Source organism: Poecilia reticulata, linkage group LG9, assembly GCF_000633615.1.
Source record: "Poecilia reticulata strain Guanapo linkage group LG9, Guppy_female_1.0+MT, whole genome shotgun sequence".
In the NCBI taxonomy this organism is placed as follows: domain Eukaryota; kingdom Metazoa; phylum Chordata; class Actinopteri; order Cyprinodontiformes; family Poeciliidae; genus Poecilia; species Poecilia reticulata.
This window is the reverse complement of record NC_024339.1, coordinates 17,957,335-17,984,753: the sequence shown is the minus strand read 5'-3', so window position 1 is coordinate 17,984,753 and position 27,419 is coordinate 17,957,335. Positions and strand designations below refer to the sequence as shown.

The following is a 27,419-nucleotide window of genomic DNA, read 5'->3' as shown; positions in this document are numbered from 1 at the left end:
TTTTTATAGAGCAAATTCAGCAACGTGGTGCCAACAGTAGGTTCATTGTGGACTCTCATTTACTGAGGATACAAATTGAAACCCACTAGTATGTTTCAATTTGTTTGTTTTAGCACACTGGTATAATGGAAGCAAACAAATGTAAACCTCCGTCACATTTTCCTCAGTCTTCACAATATCTAATATTTGATTTAAAAACCAAACCACATTTCTCAGATGTAGTAACAAAAAAATATATAAAAATCTGTCAAGTGTTGCAAAAATTTGTAAAACTCCGAGTGTTGCTAAGGTTCTGTTCATGATCAGAAACATGAACAGAACCTGACATGTTAAGAAAATTAAGGAGCACACTGAGATTAATTAAAAGTATTGTATCTAATATCTGCTGGTATTAAGAGTGTGTTTACTCACAAACCATGATTTCTGAGTTGAGTCAGAAAAATGTAAAAACTGTCTTTTTAGTCAGACATCCGGGTTGTAAACTTGAAGGCACGCTGCAAGCCTCAAGTTTAATTGCATTACTGTACAGTGTTCCTGTAGCACATTTCATTCATCAAATGATGTTAAAATAAGAAACCAACATGTAAAGAACGATCAATTCTAAAAATTCTCAAAGTAAATTCAATGACATGTTTAGTAGACAGCCATTTGATATAACATGTAAAACTGCGCAAACGCCAAAGTAAGACATGCAAAGGGAACAAAGATAAATTTACAGAAAATGTTTATAGACGCCAAGTAAAATAAATATATGTGCATAAAAATAAAACCAAAGTAGAGATGTTCGACTAAAAGCCAGGATAAAATGCTTTAAAAGAATGGACAGAAATAAGATATTGGCTTGTATTAATGATAGCACTATGTGAGTATTATAGTTTAACATGTATTATTATTAACAAGATCAGAATGCACCACAAATCCAACTTATTTTTCAGTTTTCTTTTGGAGTAAATCCTTAACTTCTCTATGATGTCACTAATAGATCAAAACATTCCTAAGTTATTCTAAATTTGATCCTTTGAGGACCCAGCATCACAAAAAAGACCATTTTACTTTGTAGAGATTATTGGGTATTGTATCCTGTTAAAGAAATAAAAAGGAATTTAAAAACTGTATTTGGTTTATTGCTGGTGATAATTGTTGGTGGGTATTGTAACTTTGTTTTAGATTTTAAAATCTTTTTACAAGTAAAAAAATAGGTTTCTTCGAACCATATCCAGCATAAACCAGCAATAAACTGACAAACACGCTTGTTATCTAGGAGCAATGAGTCATGCTGCTGTGTAAACTCTCCTGGATAGCCTAGTGTCTGGTTTCTTTACTCTGTCGATATTTGACAAGAGACCCAACAAGAGTGTTATCTCCCATCAGTTATCTTCTCATTTTTCAGTCAATTCGTTCCTCTATCCCATCATTTCTGTCGAGGTGGTCCCTTGACACATTTTCTGCTTCAGAATTTAAAAGGGCAGATACTCTGGGACACTCGCCCAAAACAACTGTTGAGAAACATCCCTACTTGATATGCAGTGTAGAGAGATTTAATTCCTATCACACACCAGGCCCAGATGGGCATCTAAAGCCCTCTGGTTTTCCAGGACTATTTCCTTTGCACAGTGTTTTTTTTTCTTCTATTGTTAGTGTCCCTCCGGCTCCTACTGCCTTACTGTAATGCCTTCATTTTAAATTCTATTTTTATTATTTTTATTTTTTTTACCTTTTCGACATCACCATATTCTCTTTGTTGTTTTCTAGATGATACTATGTGTAAAGAAATATTCTGTTGGCATCAGGTTTCTGCATAATACTGTACAAATAACTTTTTGGGTTGAATTTCCCATAGGGTGATATACGTAGTTAATATGTGTAATTGGCTTCTTCAGAGTACGCCGTCTCTTTTTTTAAAACTATATGCTATGTGTGGATTAGTTATTTACAGCCAAACCCAAAATTACTTTTGAAAGACCATGAAACAGGCTATTTTCATAATAACTGACATGTATAGTGAGTGAGGGTGCTCTTTTATTTTAAAAAATAAGTTTTTATGTTCTCTTTAAATATTATTAAAATAATCTCTGTTCATATAATTTAATAAAAATCCATGCTATATGTAACTATCCTATACAACAAATTGTGATCTTTCTGATAAATTATAACAAACTAGAAGTGAGCTCTTGGTATTGCCCCCTTTTCCAGGTACAAGCTGATACGAAGACGAGTCATCTGGCTAATAGGGCAATGGATCTCCGTCAAATTCAAATCTGACCTTCGACCTTTGCTCTACGAGGTGATCTTAAGCCTCATGCAGGATCCAGACCTAGTGGTAAGCAAACTGCACACACGGCTTGGCTTGACTTCTAGAAAACGATGAGCTTGTAATGAGTGGAATTGCAAATGGATTTATTATGCAAGTTATGGTTGTCCAACATTTGTTTCTGTTACAGACAAAGTGATTTAAATATGTGTCTCTGATTGTTATTATTTTAAAGTTGATGGACTTTGTTTAGACCTCTAGACTTAGACCTGGCAAAACCTTTTGGACCATAAAGTCTAGAATAAAAGTTTCTGGTGTAAGATATGCAAAAACACCAGCATAAGTAAATTTGAAACATAAAGATGATTGCATTCGATTCCATATGAGTCAATTTTTTTTCATTTAATCAGTTGCACAGGATCAGATTAGGACATTCCTACTTTTGGCTGAGCCTTAACTGTTTGAACCTCATATCGCTTCATGTTTCTGCACATGCAGCCAGCTTTCCAGACGCACATCTGGTCTAAAATGTTTTTTGTTTCTTTACTAATTTAAAGTTTTGTGAAAATGAAGTGATTAATTAAAAAGCAAAAGCTTCTGTTTCCAAATTCCCATCAGCTGTACTCTAGATAAACTACTTCTCCTATTGTGGGAAAAGTGTTATTTCATTGTCAGCCTCACCACAAATTGCATTTTGCCACTATTGAATTTCATGAGCAGAGAGCTTGATTGATGACTTATTTTTAAATGGTTTATAGGATAGGATGTCAATAATTCTTTGTGGCATTCAGATTGAAGTTAAAGGAAATCAAGTTAAGTCTGTCTTCTTGAACCACTTTGTTGAAAATCCCTGTCTAATTCTGTCTCTTACTTCATTATTTGAAGGAAGAACCATTGAAATGCACAATTATTTGGAATCCCTTTGCTACACATAATACAATGTAATGTGATAATAAAATTTTCTTTGCCTAAGGCAAAGAATGTGGTACAGGTATCCATTGACAGTGGTTGGTCTGCTTGTCAGCAAGACAACGGAACAGCCACCAGGTGGAATTTTATAATGCTCTGCAAACGGGAGGGACATTAAATTTTGATGTGCAACTGACATCAAGGTAGAGTACGTGTAGACAGCTGTATGTTTGCAGCCCAGCCAGATGACAAAATTCCCAGGGCAAAATTCAGGAACCGGAAAGAGAGATGAGCAATGGACAAATCCAATACATTTTATTTACACGGACTGTTAACTTTAAACTGACTTAAGAATATTCTTTGTCTCAAAACTTGTCTTGATGTTAAGATTTCAACATAATTATAACACACACAAGACTGAGGCATCTTTACAAATAAGCTCTGATTCTTTTATTGAAGCAGAATTACTTGACGTTTTGTTCTGCTCCGATCCCAATTGCATGGCTTCTGTGGTGATGGAAGATTTATCATGTTCAATCATTTAGCAATCTTATGGAACAACAAAACATTGCTGATTTACAATTTTAAAACGGCAATGTATGACACGTTCCTGCTTTCACAGATTTTGCCCCACTAAAAAAAAATCCCATTAATTTGATATCTATATGGAATCTAGATGTGAACTTTTAACCTAGGAGCCCATGTATCACTGGTGGTTTTAAGGGAGCAGGAAAATAAATTGCTGCACTTGATCCATTGTGCATCACCTGGACAGTTTTGAAACATTTATATAAGGTAAGATTAATTTACAGTTTTGAAACCAACTTTGTAAAAGCTTTATTTCCAGAAACCAGTCCATTATCATCAGGCTTTCTTTGTGAATTGACACTGAAATGCACGAGGGAATTAGTGTTTCTTTCAAGGCCTGGAAGTGATAATCATAGTTTGCATTACAGAGGTAGAATTAAAGCTGCAAAATAACCAGTACCAATGTTGTTTCTGTGTTGACTCTGATGTTCAAACTTGGTGTATTTAAATACACCAAACAGTCTACACCTACTTCTCTTAAAGAGAATGAGTGAGCAGTTAAATTTTTAAATAATATGATCTTATATACATTACTCATTTAGAGCAACTGTGTACAAAGTACTCTCTGCCTTGAGGTCTTGATTTTTCAATTAAATTTTTACTCCTCATAAATACTGGACACATTTAGAGACGGACAATAATATTCAGTTATAGTATACTTCATTTACCACCATTATGTCCTTCAGTGAAGCTTAATGGATATGAAGATTACTCATGCTGCAAATTGCCTTAAGGTTTATGATTGTAATTATGCCTCTGAGTTTCAGTGCTCTTTTTTCACACAGTCTTACTCTTGCATCACCAGTGAGCTGACCAATCGTGTGGTCTCTGATCAATATTCCCGGGGCCACTTTGATACTCTTGGTTATAATAAATTATTGATTGTAAACTTTTAATGATTGTAATGGATAAAGCTACAATGTATCAGTCAGTCCAGTTAGTTTTGAAAATATATATTTACTTTGATACTTGTTGCTTTGAAACTAAGAGATTTTATTCCCACTAAGATTTTGTTCCAAGTTGCGGTGGTAATTTAAGAACTGCAAAGCTGGGATAAAAGCTAAAATCTTTTCTTTTTTTTCGCCTTTTCCACAGCAGTAGCCTTTAATGTCTCATCTCAGGGAGCTTTCTCCTGCATCTTATTCATAAAGAGCAAATTGTTACTTATTGCCTTCATAGCCATAACACAGCTGAGCTAAGACTCGATAGGCCGGTTCACACTCTTCTTCTCTTGCCGCCTAGAAATATCAGCTGCCATATATAGCTTGAGATGGAAGAACGCTTATTAGGAGATGAATCAAAACTTAACTTCCTCCTGGGCTGCAGTCCTGATTGCTTTGAAGTGATTATGTCCTTTTCTTTAAGCTTGAGGAAATTTGACTATATGTATTAGAAAGATGCTACAACTGCAAGGATGACAGCCATGCTTTGCAGAATAAGTCTTTCACTGGGCTGTTTTCAAGTTCTTGGTCAGTTTTCTTCTGTTTCAGTTTGCTTTGCCGACTGAGCAGTTTTCAGTCAACTTTTATTTGTGCAGTTTTGAAACTCACAAATAAAAGTTTGTGAGTTGGCCTCAGAGATTAGAATTCAACATTCAGATATAGTAAGGTAATCAAAAAATAAATGCATAAATAAAATGAGTCTGAAAATGTTGAACATTAAAAAAGAAACCTTGGATAAAAGAAATGTGAATCATTAAAATCCAAAATAAATATTTTTTTGAAAACCGAGCTGGGTTTCTTTTTTTAACTTTCCTTGGTGTTTCACTATGGGACGATCCAAAGGCATCATGTCTGTCTATGATGGTCAGTGGCTCCACCCACCATCCAATATCATGGCCAGCCTACCTCCCGCAACTCATTCATGTTTTCTTCCCATGTGAAGTCTACAGCAAAATTCCCTCAGCATATTCAGGCTAGCTTGGCTTTGCTGACCTCATACTGATAGTTAAACATGGAGTTGGTCAAGTGATCAGTCGGGGGGTTATGGTGTACTTACTAATTAACATTTGGCCAGTTTAACCCGGATAGTTTTTTTTTCAGCTTAACCTGGATAGTTTTTTTTTCTCCCTTTAGAATTAAAATGATCAGTTAAAGTGATCTGTAGACTTGCATAAAATAAATCTTTATTCAGTTTCTTTGTCCGTGATTTACACTTAAACCGAACACAGATGCTTACATTCTTCTGAAACTTTTTAGCAACTGATCAGTGCCTTGGAGTTTTGTACATTTTATCAAAATATTTTGGTGAAGGCTATTGGATCAAGTCCTGGGAGTCATAGCAGATACCATCTGCAGCAGGATTAGCAAGTGACTCAGCCCAGTAAAGAAGACGACTTATCACTTTCATCAGTTCTGGGGAAAAGCTAACATCAGCTGCCAGGACCAACTGTTCTGACCTGCTGGCAATTGCACAAAGACTGATGGTATGTGTAGCTGGAAAACTAGAAACAAATGACAATCTCTGCAGACCTCACTGACGCTGATGTGTTGAGAGGCATGATTGATGCAAGTAAAACAATGGATCATGTTCTTTACTGTGGATGTAACTGAAGCCATGTTGCTGAAATTGCTTTTCCATTTTCCTTAAATGTTGATGTAGAAGGTTTGTGTTGTCAGGAAGAAATGCAAGGTTGTGTGATATTACCAAAGAAACTTGGGTAGATGAATAAAAATGTTCTATGGCATTGGGTTTGGGTGTGGTCAGTTACACAGTAGTTACATTTTGAGCAAAATCGCAAAGCCGAGGTAACTTTATTTTTTATTTTTTTACACACTATATAAAATTTTTTATCCACAGGACTGCTTGCACTGTGATTCAAAAATCACATTCTCTGTCACACCCACAGAGACATGAATTATTTGCTTGAAAGGATCTGCAGTAAAGAGTTCTCACCTCCTTACCTTTCTCTGTTCTCATTTACCTCCTTTAATCTCTTCTGCCATCTGATTTCTCTCCCTGGTGGATGTTTCCAGCCCCTACTGAGACTCTGCTAGGTTATACTGGTGATATATAGACAATGTGCTGCCGCATCTTTTAAAACAAATTATTTAGCTAGGAATTTTATTTCCAAAAGTTTAAAATAAATTGGTATGGGCTTTTGTGTGCAGCTGTTTGAGTTACAATGTATTTTCACAGTAATAACAATTGTTTCAGTTTTATCCAATTAAAAATTACAGTCAGTAATTTAGCAAAAAAGTTAATTGTCACAGTTGACATTTTTTTCTTTCATTTATGTYTGTAGTGGTTTTGGGGGAATGAATGAATGAATAAATATAATTTTTAGAAAACATTCAGGTTTTTGAAAGTTGTTTACAAAAGATGCATAGACTTTAGAACTCATTTTAAAAGAGGTGATAAATCAGGGCAATTTTATTTTCTTCATTCCTTTATTCTTCATATTCTGGTTGCATTCTTTTATGCAGCTGTTTTATATTTGTTGGCTATGAAATGACTGACGGGGACATACTATTCTTAGCTTTATTCACCTGAAACTTCTATAAACTTAGCTTATTTTCCATTTTTGTGCAGCTTTCAATATATATATATAAAAAAAGTGTTGTGTGCCAATACAGTGGCACTGTTGAATGTTCCTTTTTTTAAATTAGCTTCTTTTTTCTCTCTCCCTCACAGGTGCGGATTGAAACGGCAACAACACTGAAGCTGAATATCCTCCCCATGTCAAAACTTTCCAACAAATGAAGTTTTGATTCTGATATATTTTATTTTTGAAGACTTATTGCATCTCTGCAGAGCAAATAAAAGTTGTTTTGGTTTCAGTCTGTCCAATGCAGTAAAGTTATATCCATAACTCAGGATCACCTGTTGATGATTTTGAGTTCCGGACAGAACAATTCCTCCCTGTGAGTATAATATCTGAATTAACTTTTTTGAAATAGATTTTTAAGTTCACTAATAAATGAAGCTTATTTTGTTGGTTTTGTCACAATTAGTCTCAAATGTCTTGCATCTTCTGTCTCTGTTTTAGTACCTGGAGTCCATCTTTGGACTGCTCTTCCAGCTTTTGCAGCAGGTGACAGAGTGTGACACTAAGATGCAGGTTCTCCATGTTATATCCTGCGTCATAGAGAGAGTCAACACTCAGGTAAGATTTGACGAAGCTTTTGGATTGTTGTTCCAGTTGTACTTTTATAAATTGGTAACCCTCGGTAATATAGAAAACCATTAAAACATAAATTTTGTTAATCGCTTTTAATTAGAATGAATGGAAAAAGTTACTCGGAGTGATAACTTGTTTATTGAACTTGTAGCTTATGAAAACCCAAAATCTGATTTCTTGGCACATTGAACTGTTTCATAGAACCAGCAAAATTGGTCCGTTTACCCTGCTGTATCCATGCATATGTGAATGGAAAGTTGAGAGAAAAGTAGAAGTATGGTAGAAAGAAATTGGTCAAGTAAGAGTTTAAAAGACAGTCACAAGTTTTGAACTGCATTGGTCAGCAAACAACCCCATGGAACATCGTCAAGGAACATTGTCAAGGGGAATATGAGAGACACCCGAGGCATAATGTAGACGAGCTGAAAGCTGCTATTAAAGCTGTGTTAGCTTCCCTGACACCTCAGAAATGCCTCAGGCTGCATTGATGCAGCAATTCAAGCAAAACATTATCCAGAAAAAGTACCGACTGCATATACTGCACAGTATATGGACATATTTTTCCGTGGGTTGAGATTTCTATTAAAAAAAAAAATCCTCTTTTGATCTGCTGTCCTGGGAACTTTAATTTAATTAGAGCTGTAAGAGGTAATCATCAAAATTATAAGCTGTAAATAAAATCTACCACTCTGTACCTAATTTATTTATATTATGAGCTTTTCTTCTACATTGTATTACTGAAACCTTGCAATGATATTTACATTTATTGGCACTTGTACATGTCTCAAGTGTGACAAATGAAGTTGTGGTGAACAGAAAGGTGCCCTTCTGCAAGGGAGAAATTTAGTTACTCTTTGATGAATAACTGTACAAGCAGGAGTTATTGACCTGTACTCTGAGGGGAACAAGCGACACCAAGATGCAAAACATTTGTCACCTTCTGCAACACCCGGATCAGGCCAACAAAACAAAAATACGGCTATTCAGTTAGACAGACATGCATAATTTCTCAGTGATATTTTCAGTGCGACTTAGCCCGATTCTTTTTAAATCACATGCCCCAGGCAGCGCTTGTTCTTATGTCTGCTCTCATTTTCCATGAGGGTACAGTCATCTCTCTGCACTCCTTTTATGGTCATGTGGATGCCATTTTTTCTGAGCATCAATTTAATCCATTTAACTGTCAGTCCTAAAAATAATGACCATCCTCTGGATTCCCTACTGTTTTTCTTTGATATATATATTTTTTAAAGATGCATTCTAAGTACCTTTGCCTACATGATTCCTTGACTTAAATCTGTCAAATTTATTACTTTGATCCTGGTGAACTGTCAGTTTGGTTACGTCTTCACCAGTCATTGGCATTGGCTAAACTATTGGAGTCGGTTGAAGTCCCATTAATATTCTAGATCCCTTCACAGGGGATTTCAAACCCACAAAGAGTGGCAGCAGTTGAGGGGGGAAAAAAGCCTCGGCAATGAAACCATGAGTGCGGCTTGAGTTGAAATGAACACGATGACAGATATGAGATTTAGCTCCTTTTTCACTGTCAATCTCACAAATGTCACCCTAGGCTGGTTAGTGGGTCTGATTTTCCTCACTTTTTATCTCTCTCCTCGGGGCTGTATGTCGTGTTTTTGTATTTACTGTTCCCTCCGCTCCTAACCCGCTTCTTACTAAGGTGTAATTGAGCAAAAAAGAAATAAAAAATCCCTGTGTTGGGTTTGCACCTCGGCAACACAGCCACTAAAGAGGATATGAAATGTTAGAAAAAGTCAAAGTAAAAATGGATATGACCTTTCTTTAAGGTCCTAAATTCAGTTCTACCATAAGATTTATGAGGTCAATTTCCATCAAGATTTGATTTACATTTTACAAGATTACATAAACAGTCACAACATTTTCCTTTTTTGTTTAACTACAAGATAAAGGAGAACAACGCGATAGTGAATACGCAGACTTATTATCTGCGTATTCACTTAAGACACTTTCAAATGTGTTTAATATTCCCATTATTTTACTGTCTTACTTAAGTTGCTTTACTTTTGGTTCTTTTAGTTTTCAAATATTTCCGTTTACAGTGAGACTCAAGCAAGCATGTGGCAGTTTTTTTGTATCAAGGTTTAGATTTTATTGAAAGGCCAGAGAAAGTGGTGGAGTGGCTGAAGTTCTCTCAAACAATTGTGACTAATGAAACACTGCCATTGTCCCACATGCTGCTGCACACCATTGGTCAGATGTATTAAAGACGGCTAGTAAAATCTCCCCATGATTATAATGAAGAAAACTTCAGAAAAAAACACACGTATGGTGTGAAAACTAAAGCAGGACAGGTATCATGTTTATTTAGGTATTTATTTTTATTTAGACAATTATTTATTTTCTACTTGGTAAGCAAGCTTCAGAGGATCATGTATACTTTTTCTTTAATGTGTCAAAATCAAGCAGCAGAAGGGTTCTGAAGGAAAACGGATCAAGTTTGTCAATATTACACTTTTTGTAAATTTCTGTCTTTGCATTTGTCACTTTTCTACTTTTTTGTATCAAGTCATTAAAGCGAAGTACACTTTTTAAATAAAGTCAAACACTCTTCAGCCTTTTGTTTTGCAATAAAAATGAGACATAAAGATTCTCTTGCAAAACAACAGTAGATAAAGGAAGCTGACTTGGCTTTTAAACCACCGGGATTGGGCTAGGGTAGTCATGAATAGCTGCTCCTGTATGGCTTTTCTGTTTAAAAATAAGAGTCACAATTGAGTTGGTTTGAACATGTGCCGAGGAGAGATACGGTCTGCGTGTGAGAGAGGGATGCAGAAGACTGAGCTGCCCGGCAGATAGGAGAAGGGCAAAGAAAAGATTAATGGATGTGGTGAGGGAGGACATGCCTGGCATGACAGGTAGACACGTGGGACTGGAGGAGATGGAAACATGATCTTCTTGGGTGAAAAGAAGAGATTAGCTACATTTTGTATTTTAACTGCTGTGGATCTACAGATTCTGCTGACGCTGTCAGAGGATTTTAGGATTTATGAGTGTAAGAAAAATATACATATATATGAATCGTATATCAAAAATAATGTCAACTCTTTTATTATCACTGTTTCATAGGTTAGTGATGAATCAGTATGTACTTATAAGAAGAAAGTTGATTCCTGAACAAGTCAGAACTTTCTGTCGCATTTTTGATTGCTAACCTGCTACGTACTTAGTGTGTGACAGGTGTTCTGTGCAGGCAGGTCGTCTCACCTCAATAAGTTGAGTTTTCAAGATGAAGTTTTGAGTATTCTTTGGTGAAAACAAAGGATACCCACAACCACACACTTTAATTTGAAGTGTATGGCAGTACATGTTGCATTAAATCCAGTACAAAACATTTAGCTTTATTTCTGCTATCACGGATGCTGTTTTTGAAATGTGCAATAACCCACCCGTTTCCTAGAAGTAATGACTGGAAGAGGCTGATTGGTCCATCTGGTGTTTTGCTCAGAGAATTTTCCTTGTTTACTGACAATGGTTCCCACAGAGAATTATGCTGCGCTTTGTCAGCGCTGCACTTTGCTGTCTGGAGGCCATTCTGTGTTTCTAGTCTGTTTCAGGTTTCCTTCGGACTTTTTGATTTTTTGTTATAAAAACATGAAGATGAAAAAGTCTATTTTTAGTGATCACACTGACCTATAGAAAGTCGTGAAAATGACACCAGTTTTATTCTAAAAGCTAGTTATTAAGCTAGTTATCTGCTAGTTATTTTCTATGCAGTTGAATTAATGTATTTGTAGTTACCCTGACCATTCAGATCAAATTTCTCACTCACATTCTATCAAATATATTTGTCATTCCCTGTGAATTTTCACAGTGATGTTTACATTTCATCTTTTGTTTTTCTCTCCAGATCCGACCGTATGTAGGCTGCTTGGTTCAGTACCTGCCACTGCTCTGGAAACAGTCTGAAGAACACAACATGCTTCGATGTGCCATACTGACGACACTAATCCACCTGGTGCAGGTACAGAGCTTCGCCATGCATTTCGTGCTTTAGTATTTTCTGCATGCGCATGTCCTGTCAAGCACAAATACCAGGCCGTCTGTTGTGATCTATGGTTATGTTTAGTACATCTGGCACTTTCATGACTTTTCCTTTTCTGGCTGCTGGCCTACATTATGCACATTTCAGGAATTCTGATTTCTTATAATCATGCATATGATGTTTCTTTTTTTCCCTACTCCTACTTTAAAACTCTTACAGAAACTCAGAGGGTTCATAATACTTTGGCATAATGTATAATATGCCTGCTTCTGGCAGTGCAGCGCATCATCTTGCAAGACATTTTTTATGATTTGTCATTTCTGATAATTTGCTGCAACATCACTTGAGTTTGCCATGGAGGTAATGAGAAAAAATAGCTCCTTCCATGAACTTTGTTACCCACAGGAATGAAGCTGCCCGCCTTAGTCTTCAATATGTTTTGGACCCCTGTGTGGCTCGGCTGCGTTACTTCATAGTGGCAGATGATTATGACAAGCTCCCATTGAGAGTAAAACGAGAACACATCTGGCAAACTAAGTGAAACTCGTGAAGTTGAACAAATGAGTTTGGAGTTGCTTGACGGCATTGGGTTACGCAGGACCGTGCAAAAACTGTTCATGCCAGTTGAGCCTTTTTACCTTTTGTTCAAGTGAGTAGCTTTTGCGTATTTTTCGGAAGGAGGAGTTTTTATGATAGATAACCACAAAGTTGTGCAACTCTGAGGTTGATTCAAAATTACTTGAATGTGTGTTTAGTCTTCTGACTGAATACTTTGTAGAACCACATTTTGCAGTCTTTGTGAGATTTTTTTTTGGGGTAGGGGGTGTTTCTATGAGCTCTGTGTGTCTAGAGTAGAGGTTCTCAACGTGGGCGGTACCGACCCCCAAGGGGCGTTCAGAGGACGGCAGGGGGCGCTGGCGGACATTTTTACAAAAGTGGGGCGCTGAGATTCCTCTGGGGGGCGTTTGGTCGAAGGTAAACTTTACACCTTAAATGCACAACAATGCCAGTTTAGACTTTGAGCAACTTGGTAAAACTGTATTGTGTAACTAACATTAAATCATTCTTGGCTGCAATGGTATTGATGGCAGCTCTTCTTCTATTCAGTGTTTGTAGCTTATTGGCTCCGCTCCGCTCCTGCTAGTAGCTTCACCGGCGCATCAGTTCAGCGTTACACCGGCTGGTGACGTTGCTGAGATTCACTTTGTCTGGTATTTTTGCCAGGTCTGTGATCATGTTAAGCAGCAACTTATATTAAAACGTGTTTTATTTCCGTTTGAAGGCTGCCCGCTTCCATGGAAGAACAACAGAAAATCTCTCTTGTAAACATGCAATTACTAAAATCACGATGCCCTGACTTTGTATCCCTCTGAAAAACGAACCCATTTAAATAAAGAAATAAAGATATCCCTCCATGGGTGATACCACGATAGAGAGCGTTCATTTTATAGCGTTAACAGCGGTGCTGTAAGTGGTCCGGTATGAAACGGTGTGATAGAACAACGGCACCACAGCACTTTAAAATTTCAATAATCAGAATACCAAAATTGTTTCCGTTATTTTAAAAGGTTTATGTCAGACTGCCTTTTCCCCATCGATACGCTTCCCGACCGCCCTGCACATTTAGGGGCTTAAAAATAAAAAAAAGCACTTTGCGCAAAACTCTGAAACAGGAGAAGCGGGACATAAAATGGAGCGACTAACTAGATGTGAATTATGGCATAAAAAGAGAGAATCCGACGCTGAACAGAGAAAAATCAACACATGATGTTAAACACATGACAATTAGGCGGCGCAGCAGGTGATGAGTGAAGATTACTGATGGTCAATAAACGATAAAATAAATCTAGCAACAGGAAAGAAACTAAAGTGGACATAATGTTAAACCAGGAGAGGATAATATTAATCACATGAAACTAACTGGAAATGAATGAAGAACAAAATTCAAGAATAAACTAAGAGACTGAAGTAAATACAGAGGAATAAACTGGTATGGCAAGACCTTTCGGTCAATAATTAATACAGAGGACTGTATGGCAAGAATAAACAGACACTATTTCCAGATAAAAGATAAAATAATATTGTTGAAGTGCCATGGGTTTGTTGAGACCACTTCTAGTACTGAGAATAAATATATCTTACAGATCATAACAGTAAAGAAATGATCACTTATTTATGTTTTTAATTAGATTTGATATATTTATTTCTTCAGTATTATTTTTCATGTCATTGTTAATGTCATGAGGCTGATGGCTCCATGACACTTTTAATTTGACTCATTAGGATATGATTAAGAACCAGATTTGTTCATTGTAATTTCTGTCCAGTAAAACTATTAATCTATAAATTAATATACAGGTCTATATAAAGATATAATCCATGTTTCTTTCTCATATTTGTATTAAAAGGACCTGGAACTTTTGTTTTTTCACTGAAAGCTCTGGTTTGCACAATAAATGCCATGTGGGTGAAATTTTCTGGATGATACTCTGATGTCCCATTCTCCTGAAGGCACCACAGAGCTGCACCACCAGAAACTGACAGAAACACTGAAGAGAAGAAGAGTTATGATTAATGTAGTTACAGTTCTATCCATGTTTTAATGTTGCAGAGCTCAGTCGTTTGGACATAGATCAAAGTTTAAACTGGCATTGCTGTACATCTTTTATCTGGTCATTTTGTGCAAGATTTAACAACTAGAAAATGGCAAAGAACAATAATATTTTTCCACTCTGGCTGCTGTTAGGCCTACCAATTTTAACTTGAATGTTCATTGCATTTTTCGTAGACACCTGTGAAAATAATTTCTATTCCCATGGCTTTTTTGTTCTCTGGGAAATTATTTTTGATGATAAATACAGAAACAAGCATACAAATTAAAACATCTACTATAGTGATAGTAATATTAATAATAAAATAATAGTCCGTGCAAAGTAGCCTACAAATTCTTTGGTGGGGGGCGGTGAGGGACCTGGATAAAGGCTAGGAGGGCGCTGGGCCGAAAAAGGTTGAGAAACACTGGTCTAGAGGATACCATTGTGAAGGGATTCAACTTTGCAAATTAGCTCAGACTCAGTGACACTAGATGGATGAGTGTCTGTCATCAGTTTTCAAGTTTCACTACAGGTTCTCTATCAAATATAGGTCTGGATTTTGACAGGGCAATTGTTAACGCATATTACACAATTCCATAGTAGCTGTGGCCTCATGTATAGTATTGTTTCTTGCTGGGAAATTAACCTCCGGCCCAGTCTCAACTCCTTTGGAACATGTGGTTTAGGTTTGTTTTTATATCCCTAGCCTGTATGGTGTTTTCACTGGTCTTCATATTGCTTTCTGTTTATTAATCTTCTCTAACAAATCTCTGAAGTCTTCACAAAACAGCTGGTTCTGTACAGGCACCACTTTGTGTTAGTCTTTCACATAAAATCCAGTAACATACATTGAACTTTTGGGATCCCAAGAGACAAAATGTTGAGATGTTCAAGAGATGTGAATACTTTTGCAATGGTGCAACTGTGGACAAAATGCCCATTTTCTCTGTTTGGCTTGACGGACATAGTATGGTCTTCATTTATAAAACAAAAACAAGCAGAACTAATTTAGATGGTATGGCAAAGGTCAAAGATAGTTGCATCGCTGTGAAGTATTGGATCAGTGGTCTTGCAGCAAAATGGAAATGGATCTGTTCAGTGTGTTTATTTTGACTATTAAACTTCAGTCCATCTGGCACTGGAGCAAACCAATCTTGTCTTCTTATGATCACATGGCATTAAGTCAACTATTAACCTCATAAAAGCTGCAGTATTGACTCGTTTGTTTTTAATGGATGAATTTTGCCCGTAAGACAAGTTTTCTCCAGCGGGGGATTGAGTGACACTCTCATTTCTTTTTACACCCACATAAATGCAAGAGGGAGCAAATTAATGTCGTGCCATTATAGAAACACTGTTGACTGTTCTGAAACACTACTCTGGATCCTCATTGCCTTCACACGGATTAATTCTGCTGCTTCAATATTCCCTTTAGCCCCCCATCATGCAACCCAACAAACACGCTCTTGCCAATTCTTCACTGTGACTTCTAGTGTTTTGTTTGAATATATAAAGTGAAATGAAATGTGAAGGGATTGGATGTATTTAAGAGTCAGTGACAGTGGTTAAGTTTTCATCAACAGAAAGGAGCTTGAGGGCATGTGTGTTAAATATTGAAGATAAGTTTGAATGGACCTGCTATGTTGGTGTGCATAATTCATAAGAACAACTTTGCTATAAAAACCAAATTTAATGCAGTAGTAGAAACCTGATATTTACACAGTGCATATAAAACATTCCTAAGCTTCCTTTCTCACTATCTGAAATTAAATCAGACTAAGCTTTCCCTTTTAGTTCAGTTAGGATTACATGAAGTTAAAGGCAGAATTAGAGAATATAAGAATGTTTTGCATATACTTGGATTAGTTTTCAAACAATGAATAGTAGTAATCAGTTGATAATGTCATGACTTTTGAAGCTCCTCTTATTTTTCAACTTTATGGGTAACTGAAGGTTTACCCATTAATAAAGGCAGCTCATAAATACACTGGTTTATTGTGAGATGGAAGAATCTAAAAAAATTAGAGACCCTCCACAAGTCGAGTTCATTGTTAGGTACAATTTTAAGATGCTTGAAGGTGCCACCTTCATGTCTTCAAACAGTTAAATACAAGAATTAAAATTGTGGAAGTGCCTGGCCATCATACTACTCAAGAAGGAAATGGTTTTTGATGTGCGTACCAGCCCTAGAACAGAAGCAAAAATCCTTGTGAAGAAATACTAGCTGAGGTAAATGGTATTTTGCATCTTAAATCTTCCGTAGTGAAACAATTAGTATCTATTATGGTGAGCATTTCTATTTGTGGATTTTTTTTCCTCCATTCTACACCAACGGCATATCTCTATATAGCAATATGGTTTTGACTTCTACAAAAATGCTAATTTCCTACTTAACCACAGATCATCTTAAATGTCATTAAAGTCCAAATGACCAGGAAATGAGCTGTAACTTAGTTCCTGTAGTTGTGCCCCAGTATGTTCTTTTTCCTAAATAGTCAAACTTAATGGGCTCGCACTGTTTTATAGGGTCATCAAATTGACATATAATGTCCAAACAACTCTTGCTGCCTAAAACAAGCATTGTGCGTCAAAATTAAAGACCTTCAATTGGAAAAGCTTTTCTTTTTGACAGCTTCTTATTAAAACTAGAAGTAGTGACACGTGCCTTGCAGCGTGAAAGGTCCCCATTTTGTGCTGCTCATTTTTGTGCGAGGAAAAAAATGTAGCGTGGCAGCACGTGGTTTGGAAACAATGTCTAAATCCATTCCACTGCTGTGCTCTCCTCAGATGAGCTGCAAAGAACTTCATTTAAAGCGAAACACAGAAAGCGCGGGAACACTTTGAAGCATCCATGTCTTGCTGTCACTGTTTGGCATTGATTCCTGTATCTTTTTGTTCTTTCAGGGCCTTGGGGCAGAGAGTAAGAACCTTTACCCTTTCCTTCTTCCTGTCATCCAACTGAGCACCGACGTTTCTCAGCCTCCTCACGTCTATCTGCTAGAGGATGGACTGGAGCTTTGGTATGGATAAATATGCCGTATTCAAACATTTATGAGTCCAGGGAAGAAAACGAGATTCCCTGAGGCTGATCTTTATGAAGTACTTAGTGATCTCATTTCATCCCTTACACACACGCCTACACATGAATACTGTGGCTGTCTTTATTTCTGCCTCTTTTCTCTGTAGTGCCTATCGACGATGAGTCTTCTTTGTCTTATCATTCCTTGGCCTCATTTACTGGCTAATGTTTGCTGTCCCGTTTAGAGGCCAGTTACAAACAGCTTACAGATAAATGTTGCTTAATGACCTCATTGTTGCATCTTGTTTGAATTGGCTCTTTTACTGACAGAGATGCCCGATGATCACTGAATTTGTCGAATGTTCATGTTGCCCACAATCTTCCCTTTGTGGCTTTGTTTTGAAAACAAGTAGTTTTAAAGCTTCTTCAGGCTTCAAAACTTCCTTTTTGGAACATGAAAGTTTCTTCCATGTTCTAAAGAATGTACGTTGTCTTTCTCTCATTTTGACTTTGTGCCAGCTGCATATCTTTGTCCCGTCTTTTATCCTCCCTGATGACCAGCACTGCTTTGTATGCATTTATTTTGTTTACAAAGACAATGTCATTTTCTCTTTCTTTTATCTTTCGTGGATTATTTCCATGTTTGTGTCCTCTTAAGTATCTCTCCTGTTCATTTCTTATTATAGAAGTTTGTGAAACTTTCCACAACCTACCAATACCTTTTGAAAAATGTCACATAAATCAAAATCTGTTCACTTATGGTAAATAGTTACAACAAAATAAAAGCAGTGTAACATAACGAACCAGATGAGTCACTTTTTTGGGAGAAATGTTGTCTTTGTGACAACTGATTAGCTAATAGGTTTAGTAGAGTAATAGAAAACGGCCATGACCTGCATGCTGTTAATTCTGTGTAAATGTGACATATTTTAATTAAAAAGATGACTGAAGATTGGAAAATGTTAAACATTGGCTCATGAGTTAAAATTAGAGGTGTGCCGATCGATCGGTCACCGATCATAATCGGGCCGATTTTCGTGAAAAAGTGCATGATCGGTGATCGGCAATCATTGGCTCTTGTTGCCGATACTGATCACCTGCATCTCATTTCGCAGCCTSCCTGTGCAGCTGGTCTCCTCTTTCCTTCACACTGCGCAAACGCGCAGCAACAAATCCTAAGCGATGTGGAACTATAACGCACTGAGTGAATAGGGACGTTTGCGTGTTGCGGTGGAAAATTGAAGCACGTTAAAATGCATCAACACAACGAAGCTAATACGACATAAAAACAATGCCATACTTGACGGAGTTTGGCTCCATTGAGGCTCACTGCAGTAAAAAAGACATACGAAGGATCAGATAGCAGGTAAAGCAGCGCACAGCCTCAAACACTCACCCGGATTAGCATGACGGTCAGAAAGCTTAACAAATAACCCGCAAAATTATTTAAGTCTTCGAGCTGCAATGTAAGACGCTGGTTCTGTTCTCGCTGTTGAACCGCTGCTACGCGCTACAGTAATATTTCACAGACGGAGCGCCTCTTCTGCTCCACCTGGTAGTGACTCTCACACCGAACCTCTGTTTAAAGCTGCAGCATCTAACCTAAAAAAATACATTTTACATACGTATTAAAACTTTCGCTGTCCTAACATGAGACAGATAWTCTCTAAAAAAATAATCGATCTCCTCCCTGCTCTGCATAATTACTCCGCTCAGTCAGAAACAGCCACTCAGAACTAGCAGTAATCAGCTAGCCGCCATGCTATCAGGAAGTTTTCATTCAGTAACTCTGGATTGTTTATCGTAATGGAACCTGTATTTGCCTTTGAATGCTAAGTTTTATACTTGAATTTTTTTGGGCAATATTGAGAGGTTTTATTTTGGCACTTTGCGTTATTTAGGGGGGGGGGTGTATGTTTCTACGCTCCTTCGTGGGGGGGCGCCGATTAATGTTTTCGCATCCACCTGAATAATGTGTAGTTGCGCCCCTGCCCATGGCACTTCAACAATATTATTTTACCTTTTATCTGGAAATAGTGTCTGTTTATTCTTGCCATACMGTCCTCTGTATTAATTATTGCTCGAAAGGTCTTGCCATACAAGTTTATTCCTCCGTATTTACTTWAGTTTCTTAGTTTATTCTTGCATTTTGTTCTTTATTCATTTCCATTTAGTTTCMTTTGATTAGTATTATCCTCTCCTGGTTTATTGCTATGTCCACTTTAGTTTCTTTCCTGTTGCTACATTTATTTTATTGTTTATTGACCACCAGTAATTTTCGCTCATCACCTGCTGCGCCTCGTAATCGTCATGTGTTTCACATCATRTGTTGATTTTTCACTGTTCAGCGTCGGATTCTCTGTTTTTATGCCATAATTCACATCTAGTTCGTCGCTCCGTTTTGCCCGCTTCTCATGTTTCAGAATTTTGTGCAATGTGTGCTGCGTTTTTTGTTTTTTTTTTTAACTCCCTAAGGTGCAGGGCGGTCGGGAAACATATTGATGGGGAAAAGGCAGACCGACATAAATCTTTTAAAACAACGGAAACAATTTCGGTATTCTGATTATTTAAATTTAAAAGTGCTGGTACCGTTGTTCCATCAAACCCGTTTCATGTCGGACCACTTGCAGCACCGGTGTTAACGCTATAACATGAACTCTCTCTATTGTGGTATCACCCATGGAGGGATTTCTTTATTTAAATGGGTTCATTTTTCAGAGGGATACAATGTGAGGGTATCGTGATTTTAGTAATTACATGTTTATAAGAGCGATTTTCTGTTTTCCTTCCATGGAAGCGGGCAGCTTTCAAACGGAAATAAAACACTTTTTAATATAAATTGCTGCTTTGACATGATCACAGAACTGCCAAAACATATGTAGCCTACATAAAAACCACACAAAGTGAATCACAGCAGCGTCATCAGCCGGTGTAACGCTGAACTGATGCRGAGCGGAGCCATGAAGCTACAAACACTGAATAGAAGAAGAGCTGCCGTCGATACAGTTGCAGCCAAGCATGATTTAATGTTACACAATACAGTTTTATCAAGTTGCTCAAAGTCTAAACTGGTATTGTTGTGGATTTAAGGTGTAAAGTTTACCTTCGACTAAACGCCCCCAAAAGGCATCCCAGCGCCCCCCTTTTGTAAAAATGTCCGCCAGCGCCCCCTGCCGTCCTCTGAACGCCCCCTGGGGGGCGGTACCGCCCACTTTGAGAACCGCTAATTTAGAAGGTGGTTGTGTGAGGAAAAAAAAGTCCCTCGGAGTCTTATTGTAAAGTAAGACATGGCTTAAAAGGTTACAGTTTGCCACAAAACACTCTGACTGGCCTAAAAAGAAGTGAAGCAACATGAAAGTAACTGTCTTCTTTTTTTATTCCAGGGGCCACAGACATTTTGTCAGTCAACCCCCAAACACAGATTCAAGCCAGAGTACACTTTGAAACATGGTGGCTCAGGCATTCTGGAATAGGGACATCATATTCTTTGACGTTAGACCTATTTATTCCAAACCAAGAATTGTTGCTCAGTTTAGAGGTCGTTTTGCATTATGGTAGTGGAAATAATCTTGTAATTCCTTTATTTACTGCTACGTTCAAAACTGCCACCTCTATCAAAAGAACCTGCAGCACAACAAGAAATCAGCATGAGCCAGGAAATCCCTGATTGATTCAATCTTAACTTCACAAAAACATTGATTGTTTAGACACTTGTGATATGTGTGGGGGGAAAAAATACAACTTTGTAAGAGACAATTCAGAAGATATTATCAGAGAACAAAATACTTTTTGAGTGAAGAGATCTGAGAACAGCTCTTTTATGTGCAATAATTAGTCTGTTTCTAGGCTCTAAGTTATATTGATCATTAGAATTGTGAATAATTTTTTTCTCTTTATTATTGACCGGCCCAAATGTTAACATAATTTCAAATCTCTGTGATCTGAGAAGGCTTGTAAATTTTTTTTATAATTAGTTTTTCTTCCAATAAAATGAAATTAAAAACACCAGGACAATCATGCTCATACCAGATTAATATTACATTCCCTCTTCTTCATACCACTTTGTCTTTTCACCTCCTCGCCTATTTATTATGTTTTTACCACCCTTATCATATGCTCTCCTTCTACATTCAGTTTCTGTAATTTGCCCGGTTGCATTTTTCCGACCCGTTTTCTGTTTGCCACCTCCAATATGTGTCTTGTTCACAATTTTCTCACATCATCTTCCTATTTTCTGTTTTAATATTCCTTATCTGCTTTGTTCCTCTCGTGTTTCCCTTTACTCCTTAATGTGTGTTCACCCCATTTCCTCCCTCTCATTGTGTAGGCTGGTGACTTTGGAGAACAGCCCAGCCATCACCCCGGAGCTGCTCAGAATTTTCCAGAACATGTCAGCTTTGTTGGGTGAGCTTACAGAAGATTTCTTTTGTTTTCTGATTTATGCAACTGGGTGTGTACGAAGGATTTTTTTTTTGTCCTCAGAATATTATGCATTAACATATAAATTAAATCAGTCAGCAAAGGGAGTATAAAAAACTAACAATATTAGAATTCATGTAACTGAATTCTATTTTGGGGGTAATATATGTAGCACAGTTAAAACCAAATATTTACAGAAACTATTAAAATACATATAACCTATTTTTTCTCCCATTGCTGGACATCAAGTCTAATAAAACCTTTTATGGTTTTGGTCAGTTTGAATTAGCAAAATTATTTATGTTGGCCAAAGACCAGATAATCAGCAAGTGTCATTTTTGATCGTTCTTCAAATTAAGTAGTTGATATGCATTTTTTTTATATGTATGATTTGTTTAAAATATTTTCCTAACTTTACATTAGAAAATAGCCTAAAATTAATTTAAACACTCTGAACCATTCGGAAGCTAGAACAGCCATATCATTCTCACCTTGTAGTTTCCCTAATTGTTTAGAAATTTAGTTATAAGTCTTTGAATTTTAATAAAGTGTTAATAATTCTCCCTCTTATTATTCAGGAAATATAATTCATTTTCATGATCTTATCTGACCCAAAACAGGAAGTTTAATCTGATTTTCAATACCAAATGGTCTGGAAAAAGTAGTCGCACGGTTTTATACGTAAATATCTGATTTAAATTGTATGTAAATTTTTTGTGTAATTCAAAACAAACACTGGACTTCTTTTCACAGACAAAGAATCTGACCGATTAAAATGTTCCTATATATTTACACTGTAACTGTTGAGGTAAGCTGAACAATCTATTGTCATAAACCTAATTATATAATTGTCTTCGTTTGGCTATTATTGCTTTTGAAGATCACATCACTGCCTCAAGGCATCTAAGCTTATACTGCAGGTTTGAGTGATTGCATTAAGCTGCCTGGATGATTTATCATAAGGACACCACTCATGTTGTGCATGTGTCTCTGACCTTCAGTGTTACAAGCGACATTAGTTTAGTATCAGATTGCAATAAGTCAGACTAATACAACAGCTTTGTTGGTCTTATTGGCTTTGCTCTAGCATTCTATCACTGACTGTGCAGACTGTATAGACTCCATAGGGCACAGAGAGCCAAAGCGCTATGGGTCGCAGTAATGGTGGAGGAGGGAATTAAAGAGGATCAAGGAAACGAAGAGGTTGATGGAACATAACAGTAACAGGAAGGCGGTAGATGAAAACGAATTCAAGTGGCAATGGTTGGAAAATCCGTGAAGAAAAGGGAGAGGTTATACGTAGAGATTGGACATGGATGAATGGTAAGATAAGTAAGGCCCTTATCTTCTGCCTAGCAGAAACCATTTAATTTTTATTTATTTATTTATTTTCTTTGCAAGCATCACTTTAAGTCAGATTAAAATGTAGAAACGAAAACAGAATTATACACAAGCTTTAAAGTGACAGAAACAACTGTAACTGAGGGATCTTTGCATAAATGTGTCTATAATTTAATACAGGCTGTACAGGAAGGAAAAATAAAAAGATCTATTTAAACTTGAAAGAAGATTTTATATATAAATAGAAGGCACAGTTAGCATTTATATATTCCTCAATCACTGAGAAACTGGACTTAATTGGCTGTATCTTCACAAGTAATGATGTTTAAAAGATTCGGTGAACACTAATCAGCTGCCACATTAGTCTTTTAAGTGTTTCTGATGATGAAGTGAGAGAGGGTTGACAGTGTAGTTTTAGAAAGAGGTTGTTGAACTTAAATGTTGCACAATAAAGGATGAAGATATCTGCAGATTTTTTTGGCATGAGATTCAGATTTGATTGCTATATTCACCTCGAGGCCATTTTAAAGCTTTAATGTGCTTCAGTGTCCAAGAGTGGTAGCTCTTGTTTACTGATGTGTTCAGTGTTATTAATAAATACTCTGAGAGATCCAATGGTAGCACCCAAGTTTAAATACATACTCATTTGTCCTTTTGTCCAGATTCACCTGGAAGAGGACCGTTGATTCGAATAAACCTTTTGTTTTTCCCCCCTAATTTGATAAACCATTATCAATTCCCTGCTGGTTACAAACTCATATCTGATCTTGTTTTGGTCAGTTGGCACACCACACATAACAGGGATTTACAAATGTGTTTGAGGAAGGGGAGAGATGTGAGAAGTTTTTTTTTGTTTTTTTGAAATGGAGGAAACATTTTTTTTAATATGGTGAGGCATGCCTCTTTTTATGTTGTTTTAAAGTTGAAAGAGAGAGCAAAATTCTCATCAGATAACAGGAAGGCTTAAGATTGTGTTGAACATATAGACACTGTCGTAGTAATGCTAACCGCTCATATGCGTGTAACAAGAGCTGTAGGTAAAGTTGGAGGATAAATCTGTCCTTATATGGGCCAAAGTTTTACTGAGAAAACACCTGAGCATTTACCATCCATGACTTTTTTTTGTAGGTGGTTGGGTGGATGTTAATTATACTTTTTGGATAACTTTTCAGCTACAATTAACTTTACTAGAAAATGCCCACTTATGGTCTGCCTTCTCTTCATATGGTAAGAATATCAGACTTGAAAAAGAAAATAACACATCTTAAGTAAAAAGCAGAAATAGACAAAATATTGTTCTCAGCTTAGAATGTACTGTTTCCTGTTCTTTATGCCATTTTCGTCTACATACTATGGAAGCAGGCAATTTCAGAAGCCAGTACATAGTGACAGTTCAATTTAAATGTTACTCCAGGGTTCGTGTTGTGAAAGGCTGTTTCAGTATCTACATCCACAAAAGACCCAGTCTTTCATGCATCAGCTTACCAGTTGTCTTGTGTCACAAAGTGAAGTGGGGTACATAAACATTTGCTTTTTATTTTTCCAACTAATATTTCGCATTCCTAAAAATATATCTTGTTTACAGAGTTGTTTTCTGCAAACCATTTTCACTGCTTGGGAATTCAGTGCATCCACTGTTGTGAGATATTTATGCTGTTTACTTAGGCTTAAACAGTTTCACGGTGTAAAATCAAGCATGAACTTATTTTTGTTGTGTTTATATCTGCTTCTGTTGATTTAGCTAGGCTCCTTTATGATGTTTGTCCTGTGATGTTGGTCCAGGTAACATAAATGCCTTGCTTTGTCACAGCCGAACATGTCTCATCACTCTCTGGAAGATAATCATACTGTAACAACACATCTTTTTGGTTTGAAAAAATAATGTTCTGGCCTGTCAGTGTTATATTTGAACCCATCACTGTCATCCTGGGAGACATACTCTGAGAATCCAGTGCTGGTGCTCATGCACAACAGGTAGTTTGTGATAGAGCAAAAACAAAAGATTCGATCACTATGAAAGGGAAGGAAAAATGAGACATGGATTTTAACATTTTGGCAAATGACAATCACCTTTTGTGAGACATAATAGTGGCAGCATCATGCCTTCTTCAGTGTGGATTAGGAGATTGGACAGAAATAATGAGAAGATAGAAAATCTGTTGGAGACTCGTGACTCCAACAGATTGTAACAAGTGTGTTGGAAATGGACATTCACTTCCAACACAACAATAAGTCTAAAACATGTAGCCAGATGAGCAATGAAATGGTTTAGATCAAATTATATTGATGTTTGTGACCTAGTAAACCCAACCCAAAATAGAATATGTAGCAATATTTCAAAATTGATGCTCACAGATGTTCTACATCTAGTCTGAGCTTAGCTTCTTTTTTTTTCTTTCCAAAGATAAACAAACAAAATATGTCACATAAGATTCTAATAAAATATGCCATTTTCGGTGCTATTTGCCATACCAAACTGTGCCCATTTTGACTTTCTATTTGGTAGATAACTTCCTTAGTCACTTGAAGTTGAATTTTGAATGTAGTTGAAAAGACTGAATGACTGCTCTTCTCCTGAGCTGCAGGAGTAAAGCAGATGATTTATCCCGATGTGAATAGCTCAATTACATATTTTTGAGCCTGCTAAATTCAGGCTCTTAGATATGCTATTAAGTGCAAAAAAATTGTTTTTCTTTATGATGTGGCTTTTGTACAATTATAGCAGATTGGCAGCAATTAATGCCTTTTCCACTTGACTATTTTTCTGTCTCTGTCTCATATTACTCTCAGAAACATTATGTTCTCCTGGTTGATTTTCCACATTTTAAACACATTAGATATCTTGAAGATAATTAGCTTGTCACTTGAGTTCAAGGGACATTTCGAAGCGGCAGGGATGAAAGATAAAAGCTTGAAGGTATGGTCACAGGTCAAAGTAAAGTAGCACGCCATTTTAAAATGAATGTTTTCCGCACTGGGGAGTGAAAAGAAGAATTTCTATGTTACACTTATGCATCTATTTGCATACATTTAGGAAAAGTTATTCGGAAAATTCAAGTTTTCTGGTTTTAGCATCTTTCTCAAGCTCTAAAGCTGTCTCTCATCATCTTTGGCTGCTTTTTACTCAAACATCCAGTCGTTCATTCTTTTGGTCCGTGGAGAGCAGTGGAGGGATGTGGGCCGTTGAGAGAGTTTTGGCTCTGAGGAATGTTTCCACATGCCAGGTACGTGGCCTGGCCTCTCTGATAACGAGCCCTGTTCCATCACTGCTAACCGTGCACTGCAAATTCCCTGATTAGAATGTCAGGAGTCTCACTGCGGTTAAAATGTTAACCTTGCTCTGCGTTCCGTTTCCCTAACACTTGGCTCTGAACTACGAGATGTTTGTGCTTTGAAAGTGAAGCAATTGCTTCTTCTGGAGCAGAAGGGAAGCCCTAATGAAGTGAGCCCATTGGTTAAATGGTTAAAGTGCCATTTTATTTTCACTCATGTTTCATTGATATTGCCTGAGGGCCTAGGAAAGAGAAATGACTAACAGATTAATATGGCAAAGCTAAAAGTTAGTCTTGGACTTTTTTTTCCCCCCAAAGGCTGTTTCTGTGTGATGCTAGCCAAACGCTTTTTACAAAAATGAATACATGCTATTGTTGTCTATTAAATTGCAGATAACAAAAATAACGTACTGTTGTATTTTTTGCATAAATTACAGTGCGGAATTGATCAGAGCATAGCATACTCACCCTCCTGTGATCAATAATGTTTACAGCCAAGGAGCATCTGAACTAAAGGCATCTGAAGCTCTCCCACTTAACTGCCCGGCTAATGTGCTTCATGGATCAATTTAGACATCCTCATTAGAAGACAACCTTTTTATTTCAGGCCTCTCTACTCAAAGTAATGACTTCAATTATAGCTACCATAGAGATTGGATGTGTTCAGTCATATTTAACGCAGAGACTGAGTTATCTGTTGAAGTTTAATTATAGGTTTGCTAATATAAACTTAGAATCTTTGACTTTTTTAACAATTAATATGCAACTGAATTTGCATATTAAGTCGACCTTCTTTTGAAGGTCGACTTGTGTGACTTTTCTAATAGTTTATATTTTTTGGACATGTTAGCTATTCATTTTTACATGGACTTTTTTAATTAT

The 27,419-nt window shown here is 36.9% G+C and overlaps 1 protein-coding gene across 2 annotated transcripts in view; it reads left to right on the top strand.

Moving 5' to 3' along the window:
* The window catches only part of ipo11 (importin 11), a 114,865-nt gene that overhangs the window by 42,731 nt on the left and 44,715 nt on the right, over positions 1–27,419 (top strand). For both annotated transcript variants that reach the window (XM_008418338.1, XM_008418339.1), the window contains 7 exons: positions 2,194–2,320; positions 7,382–7,415; positions 7,571–7,611; positions 7,737–7,853; positions 11,758–11,871; positions 17,391–17,506; positions 21,833–21,909. In XM_008418338.1, the coding sequence (XP_008416560.1) occupies positions 2,194–2,320; positions 7,382–7,415; positions 7,571–7,611; positions 7,737–7,853; positions 11,758–11,871; positions 17,391–17,506; positions 21,833–21,909 (626 nt within the window). The remainder of the gene's footprint in view (positions 1–2,193; positions 2,321–7,381; positions 7,416–7,570; positions 7,612–7,736; positions 7,854–11,757; positions 11,872–17,390; positions 17,507–21,832; positions 21,910–27,419) is intronic.